The sequence below is a fragment of the Oncorhynchus kisutch genome, linkage group LG21 (genome assembly GCF_002021735.2).
Source record: "Oncorhynchus kisutch isolate 150728-3 linkage group LG21, Okis_V2, whole genome shotgun sequence".
Lineage (NCBI taxonomy): Eukaryota > Metazoa > Chordata > Actinopteri > Salmoniformes > Salmonidae > Oncorhynchus > Oncorhynchus kisutch.
The window spans coordinates 10,876,729-10,885,467 of NC_034194.2; the positions used below are offsets into that span (position 1 = coordinate 10,876,729).

The 8,739-nt window shown below is 40.5% G+C and overlaps 1 protein-coding gene across 1 annotated transcript; it reads left to right on the forward strand.

The window, feature by feature from the left end:
- The first annotated feature begins 253 nt into the window (after positions 1-253).
- Positions 254-8,453, forward strand: LOC109866171 (probable E3 ubiquitin-protein ligase RNF144A-A). The gene is given in 9 exon segments (XM_074933773.1): positions 254-274; positions 1,900-1,960; positions 3,122-3,240; positions 3,242-3,309; positions 4,278-4,310; positions 4,312-4,360; positions 4,362-4,409; positions 4,713-4,802; positions 5,764-8,453. Coding segments are annotated over 9 exon segments (633 nt in total). The 3' UTR covers positions 5,908-8,453.
- Positions 8,454-8,739: the final 286 nt, after the last annotated feature.

The window sequence follows — 8,739 nt, forward strand, 5'->3', positions numbered from 1 at the left end:
CGTGCTGTTGGTGAATCCGTTTCCTTTGCAAAGTGAATAATGACTTTACTGGATAACATGAGTCCCATAATAATGTATTCCAATATGCCTAAGCAGGGCAGCCTTCATCTGCACACACACACAGCATTCATTAATTTGACTACGGAGATGTTGATAAATTGATTTAAAAATGAGAGCTGAATATAATGTGTGTTGGCCTTTCAGTGCTCCTGTTCTATTACTGCAGGTGACAGCCTGGTAGTCTACATTCATAATGGGCCTGCTGCCTCCAAATGTAAGATTCCCTCCATCCCACCCGTTCATCACAATCCAGACCTCAAATAGGAAGCACATCAACTATAGAGGTTTTCAATTTCAACGCTGAGTCAAACAGATCGAGAGAGAAATATGCGCCTGTTGTAGCGCCACCGTGTGGTCAAGCTGAATGTGCATGCATATGTTGAGTCTTGACAGGGTTTGGAAGATGTGAACCATATTTGTGTACAATACAAATATCCGTGTCTGATTTTTATGCCAGACTACACCCACGTTAATGTTTATTGGTCAGTTGACATTGAAGATGACATTTTAAAATGGTTAAGGTTAGGTGAGGGATTTGGTTATGTATAAGGTAAGGGTTATGGGTTAGGGTAGTTACATCCGGCTCAGGATGCAAGGACTGGCCATCTATTATATTAAAATGAGTTTTAACTGTGTTTTGAGGCTATACAGTGTTTGTTTTCAGTTAAACAGGCCTATGTTTTGTTCTGAAGGGGAAGAACAGTTCAACTAAGCTCAACCAGTATTAGTAACTTTTTTTTCTTAAATAATCAATATGTGAAAGGCTACACACATTTGAGACCCTCCTTTACTGTCCAGCCACACCAGTTTAGGCTCAGGGTGCCAGCCTTCAGATTTACATTTTGAGTATTTGGTGGAAGGTGGAGACAGTCCATCAGAGAGGCTGAGGGTGGAGAGACAAAAAATAAGACATGTCTTGCAGAGCACATCACTTGACATGGGGTTCAAGTGAGGAATGGGTTCAGCTGGAAACAAACACTGATCATTCAACCTATAGAATGTTGTTTTACATTATACTACAGAATATTTAACATTTTATTTTATAGATTTGCTTTTCAATTAAAGTAGTCTATACATCCTTGAAGTTTTCACATTTGAGATCGACTCGGACTCAATGTGAGTCAATGCCGAGTCCCCTGAGTCTCAAATGGAGTATGCCCAAACCCACCGCGTTGACTCTCTAGCCTGCCTCAGTGGCCAGATTGACTCCCTCTGAATTCTGTGTTTTTAAAATGGATTATTCCGTTCTCTGATTTTATTTAGGCTGCTAGCCTGCCTCAGTAGCCATGTTGTTATGGTTACTACCAGTAAACAAGTTGGAACTAGCTAGTAAGCTAACTGACACATTTCAATTCAGCTAGTTTTATACGGCTAGAATTTACAACTTTTATACGGTCATAAGGAGGTTCAGGTCCATTCTAGTATTCTAATTCCTAATTCCCTGTTTATACAACAGTAGGCCTAATCCTAGATACCTACATTCCAGCATTGTGTATTTCACAATTTTTCTTTTTATAGTACACTACTTTTGACCAGAGCCCAAACGGCACTATTTTCCATACGTAGTCCACTACTTTTGACCAGAGTCTTTCGACCAGACCAGAGTGATATATGGACCTATGGGCCCTGGTCAAAAGTAGTGCACTAAATAGGGAATAGGGTGCCATTTGGAACACCACTGAGATCCCCATGTACTGTAGCTATTTGACTCCATTCGCCATACAGCCTAGCCTGTATGGGTCATCAACAGTTCAGGAGTACAGATGCTTGAAGCCATAAAGCAGGGTGATGAGACTTAATCCATATCTGTGTTTGTCTCTATGTATTTCTCACTTGCAGATGGAATGCATGGTGGCAGCAGAGAGCATGCAGTGATACAGGAGGCTGCAGTTTGAGTGAGGTGAGTGGTCAGGCAACATCCTAGATTTCTTCCTAGGTTCCTGCCTTTCTAGGGAATTTTTCCTAGCCACCATGCTTCTACATCTGTATTGTTTGCTCTTTGGGTTTTATGTATAAACACTTTGTGACATCTGCTGATGTAAAAGGGGCTTTATAAATACATTTGATTGACACGCTGTGGGAGTGGTGAGATAGATGAGAGGAGTCATTGGTTATTCATCAATGTGACTCCCTCCTTCCTTCACTGTATACCTATCTTAACCTCTGAAACATTATAGAAGACACTGAGAGTGGACACTGAACAGGTCACAGCCATGATTGCTGACCCAGTGACCCTTGAACCTTAACCTTTACCATACAAAGGTTGTAGAAGTAGAGAGAATGGAGACACTTGACTGTTTATTCAGCTTTCTCCTTCCACTTTTTAGGCCTGCCTTAACCTCTCTTAAAAGGTATAAGGCGCTCAGAGAGAAGAAGAGACAGTGATAGGCTGGCAGCGTTTTCTCTCCATCTTAACTAATCAAATTCAGTTTGACCGGGTTTGTGTTGGATTTAATTGGCAACATCCTCAGAAAGACAATCCCAAGACATCTGGCTCATGAATAATGGTGGATGAGCACTTTCTAATTTCAGTGGAGCCACACACACACCCACAGCAGTTGTTATGTATCCTGTACTGGATGAGTGAGGCTTTTATTTTGACTGTCCCCAGAAGAGTTCCAAGAAATTAGCATAATCGTGATAAAAGAGATCAAACCAGGACAAAGAATCATACTGCCTCTCAGAATAGCATTTATTAAGATGCCAAAGATTGTGAATTGAAAAAGTATTTAAAAGCTGTGCTAGTAGTCTTGTTCTACTTCTATTGGGTGTTCCGTTCCCATGTTCTCCCATTGAGGTATGAGGTCCCAGCCATAGATATAGAATGACTAGTATGTTCTGTGATGAGTGGACCGGCGGCCATATTGAGTGTACCAGTAATTCTATTTCTATGATGCCAGGCAGCTCTGTCCCTGTGTGATGGGAGAACAAGTAAGGAAAATGGACTGAAGGTAGAGGGATTACCTGAACTTATCCAATAAGAAATCCTCATTTAAGTTTTAAATTGCAAAACGTTTTGCTATGTAATGAATACAGTCCGGTCCCTGTGTGTGTTCCACAGAGGTGCTGTTGGACCCATGCCGGACCTGGTGCCCGTCCTCGTCGTGCCAGGCAATGGGCCAGCTGAAGGAGTTGCCACAGCTGGTCCAGTGCTCTGTGTGCAGGCTGGAGTTCTGCTCGGGCCTGCCGGAACAGCTGGCATAAAGAACATGCCTGCCAGGACAACACCTTCCGACCCGGGGAGACCAGGTAGGATATTACTGCAACACACCTGTACACTATACATACCTATACACTAACACTGTACACTATCACACCAATACCAGGGGTTGGAACCGGTCAGGGAACAGAACAGAAAACCGAAAGTGATCTGTTCTGGAATAGAATATATATTTTTTTCCAATCTTGAGAACCGGTTAATAATATTATTTTTCATTACAAAAATATTCCTAATGTCTAGTATATAATTCTGTTATTCTGTGAAGTATAAAGCTAGTAATAACCTAAGTGCATTCCAATGCATGTCTTGATGTTCAGCTCTTCAAACCAAGCCCCCTCTATGTCTACCCCTCTCTTGCTCCCTCCCCACCTGAGAAATTTCGGTCGCCTCTGCGCGAATTGGTGAAGTAAATTAATGAGCTAAATGTAAAAACATTGTTGATTTCACAGGTAACATTTTTTATGAAAAGGAACTATATAAAGAACCGTGTATTTTTTTTTGGGGGGGGGGGGGGGTTGGTTGAACCGTTTCAGAACTTTACTTTCTGGTTGGAACACCAGAACAGAACGAACGAAATGGGGGTTCTGCTTGAAACGGAAAAAATTTGGTTCCAACCCCTGACCAATATACACTGTTACACCTTCCTACGTGTGGGGACCAGGTAGGCTTTTACTGGTAGGCTACAACACAACACTGGATAACTCAACAACACTCAGGAGGACTACACAGGGTAGGTTCAGTATGATAAAAACATTTCGAAACGGAGTGAAGTGGGAAGGTTCTATCTGAATGTGCTCAATAACACAGCCCATCAAAGACTGAATGACGCAGTGATTTTTAGCTGTTCTTATTGCTCTTGTTATTCTTGACAGGGCAGTATGTACTGGTCTATATACGTCCCACCTTGACGTTTATTGTCTCTTGTTATTCTTGACAGTGCAGTATGTACTGGTCTATATACGTCCCACCTTGACGTTTATTGTCTCTTGTCTTTCAGCTCCTTCTACAAGAGCAATGGCGACACGCCCATCATGTAAGGTGTACATCGAGAGGGACAAGGGTTGTGCTCAGATGATGTGCAAAGAGCTGTAAGCGTACCTTCTGTTGGTACTGCCCGGGGTCTCTTGAAGTGAGTTAATCAACCAACACTGAACAGACACACACACCCTTCTGCTGGTACTTCCTGAGCCTGCAATAGAAAACCCTAATACTAACACTCTAGTGATATATTGAATTGTTTGGGACCTGCACAAAGTGACCAAGCAACAAAGTTTATAAAGCACATGCCACATATGATGCAATTTTTTTTTTTTAAGAATCTGATTTTATATAAACTTACTTACATACAGTACATGTATATATCTTGGCCAATGTCAATTTTTCCAGTGGATCTGCCCACACATTTTAGGTGATTTCTTCTCTCTCTCTCCAGGATGACCTCCTCCTGAACCACTATGACAAAGGGCCTTGCAGAAACAAACTGGGCCTCTCCAGAGCTTCAGTTATCTGGCACCGGACACAGGTACTGTATTGTAAAAATGACATGTTAGTTGACTTTAGCTCAGCGGGTTAACACAGGCTTTTGGTATGCTGGAGTCCCAGGTTAGAACCCAGTCAGTCACACGTGCTAGCTGTGGCAGCAGTATCTACTATATGTCCTATAGTACAGATACTTTGAAAATGAGGACCTGTATGTCATTGAAAAGAAAAAGGAAAAATTATTACCACAAATGGGTACTTAAGTGACATTTAAAAAATCCAGCCACTCATGTAAATTTAAAGTTATGTCTGTCACGGAAGGAGGTCTAGGAGAAAGTCTCAGACAAAATATGGTTGAACTTTTTTTTTTTAAATAGTATTGATAAGTGTGTGAATATATCTGTCCCCACTAGTTTCTCTGTAGGTCTTACGTAGGTTTAACGCCACTACAGGGATGCCCTAACTGCTTCATCAATATTTTAAAGGGGTTGTTAAAAGCTCTGCTCCCATTAGACTCAACACAATGATGTTGCCTAATGGCTGTTTATTGTCATGGACTAAGTGATGTATGTATATATCTTTGACATCAAAGAGGAAAAAGCAAAAAGATGATTCGGTGTCATAAACACTGTGGACTGTCTCACTGTACATTTTATGTTTTATGTTTGGGGAACTACTTCCCCCTTGTGGATAGTCAGGCAAATGAGAGTGAATAAATGTTGTGTTGGTGCACCATTGTACTGTACATCACTTCTCTCGGATATCTCTGATGTTTGGGTTAAAAAAAGCACATTATGAATCCCATCTTACAACTAGTGATCTAAAAAGTTATTTGATAAATGTACTTGCTCATTGGGGTGGAAGAGGGTATATTGGGGTTGGAGAGGGTATATTGGGGTTGGAGAGGGTATATTGGGGTTGGAGAGGGGATATTGGGGTTGGAGAGGGTATATTGGGGTTGAAGAGGGTATATAGTAAAAGCACACTTCCACATCTCTCTCCAGGTGGTGGGGATATTTGCTGGCTTCGTACTGCTCTTGCTGTTGGCGTCTCTGTATTATACGTTATCTCATTCACTTAAAATGTTTACATATATTGATTTGATAAATTCCTTACATCTCATATGTATATACTGTATTCTATACTAGTCTACTGTATCTTAGTCTGTTTCGCTCTTCAATCGCTAGTCCATATGCATATAGTCTTAATTCATTCCTACTTAGATTTGTGTGTATTGGGTATATGTTGTGTAATTTGATAGATATTCCTTGTTAGATATTACTGCACTGTCGGAGCTAGAAGCACAAGCATTTCGCATAACATCTGCTAATCACGTGTATGTGACCAATAAAATTTGATTTGATATTAAGATGTGAATGTTGTTCAGCATAACCTACAGGTTGAACGTCTACTGTATGGTTGAGGATGTTGTATATTATACTCTAAGTCAACCTTGCCAACACTTAGAATTGACTCTCGTTCTCCAGAAGAAGACTATTGTTAAACCTTTTGCATTGAATCATTTGCTTGACCCCAACCCTGGTAGCAAGCTTTAACGTCCACCAAATAACCCCTTCTGTAGCAGTTCAACCTCTGTCCATTATTCTAGCAGTGAAACCCTTTACCCCTTAATGAGTTCAACTTCCCTTGTATCAGACAATGTACTTGTTGATGTAGCCAAAGTCCCATAAAATTCCTTTACAGTCTACTTTGATATGAGTGTGATTGATTCACACTCCCTTTGTTTTTACCAAAATGCTCTCATTTATTATTGTACATTCCAAATATGTTGTTATTTAACCTACAATTTGTCACATATGTACTAGCATTGTTCTGTTACCCCTTGACACCAATTATGTTTAGAAAGACTTCATTGCTTATCAGAACAGTAGCTTTACTTTAAATAATACTGTGACATGACAATGTACATTTTGGGTTTTAAAAGTTTAAAGGTATTCTATCACACTGTTTTGTGTATATGGAGGTATTACCATGACATGATTTGTTTCATTTTGAAATGTACTGCTCTTTTCAGGTAATTTCTTGGTATTCCTACACAAAACCTGGTCAATTGCATCAGACTCCAAATATGGGCCCAACATATCCTGGTCCAAAATTTCAAGCAGCAATTGGGTCAATGCAACTTAGCATACTTATCTGAGCAGTGAGGAGGTGTGTGTTGGGGGAGAATAGGCAAATTGGCTTATTCCCAATTGCGAGACAAATGCAACCAAAATGATCCCTTAAGATGTCTAGGTCAGAACCATCTGTAGTGTGTTCACTGACATTTTCAGTTCTTCATTTTTTTGTATTTAGAGGCTTTTTGTGTAAAAATATTGCATTTCACTCCGAAATAATTACATTTAAACTGCATGAAGAACAACTTACTTGTAGCATTTGTGTGGGGTCTGACAACTTGGATGGGAAATTACTGAGGATAATAGTGGACGATATTGCCACTCCAATTTGGCCAAAAGTAATTCCGCTACCTAAGAACAGAGGGTGTGCTTCAATGGAAGCCTCTCCAACATATTCCAGGTAGAATCAGGAATTCCCCAGGGCAGCTGTCTAGGCCCCTTACTTTTTTCAATCTTTACTAATGACATGCCACTGGCTTTCAGTAAAGCCAGTTTGTCTATGTTTGCGAATGACTCAACACTATACACGTCAGCTACTACAGTGACTGAAATGACCGCAACACTTAACAAAGAGCTGCAGTTAGTTTCAGGATAGGTGGCAAGGAATAAGTTAGCCCTAAATATTTCAAAAACTCAAAGCATTATATTTGGGACAAATCATTCCCTAAACCTCAACTAAATATTGTAATTAATAAAGTGGAAAATGAGAGAGTTGAGGTGACTACTGCTTTGAGTAACCCTGGACTGTAAAACTGTCATTGTCAAAACATATTGATACTACAGTAGCTAAGACAGGGAGAAGTCTGTCCATAATAAAGCGCTGCTCTGCCTTAACAGCACTATCAACAAGGCAGGTCCTACAGGCACTATTTTTGTTGCACCTGGACTACTTTTCAGTTGTGTGGTCAGTTGCCACAAAGAGGGACTTAAGAAAATTGCAATTGGCTCAGAACAGGGCAGCACGGCTTGGAGCTAACTTTAATAATATGCATGTCAATCTCTCCTGGCTCAAGTGGAGGAGATATTGACATCACTACTTGTATTTGTGAGAGATGTTGAATGCACTGAGCTGTCTGTTTGAACGACTGGCACACAGTTCGCACACCCATCCATACTCCACAAAACATGCCACCAGAGATCGCTTCACAGTCCCCAAATCCTGAAGAGACTATGGGAGGTTCACAGTACTACAAAGAGCCATGACTACATGGAACTCTATTCCACATCAAGTAACTCATGCAAGCAGTAAAATTTGATTTAAAATAGACCTTATGCAACAGCAGGGACTGTGAAGCAACCCAAACACAGGCCCAGGCCCAGACACATGCATACACACACGATAACATACGCACTATACACACACGTACACATGGATTGTGTGTTATAGATATGCGGTAGTAGAGTAGGGGCCTGAGGGCACACTTAATTTGTTGTGAATGTATTGTAATGTATTTAAAATTGCATAACTATCTTAATTTTGCTTACATTCTGTACATTTGTTTGTAATGCCACTTTTATATTGTGAATAAAAAAATAACATGTTGCTTGTTCTGGTAGCAGTGATTCTTGGTTGTGCTTTGAGTGCATAAAATAAAAACTGTGGATGTGTCTTCGATTTCTAGCTAATTTGTAGTTTATAAAGTCTAACTTAGGATGGGATTGATTAAGTTAGTTCCAAATGGACTCCCAAATGGCACCCCATAGGGCTCTGGTCAAAGGTAGTGCATGTGTCACACACCCTGGCTGAGTGGGACTGTGACTAAACTCAGTTCAGTATCATAGATCTGACTACACCACCCTAGGTTTACACCAAGAGGAAAGGGTGTTCTGAATAACAGATCT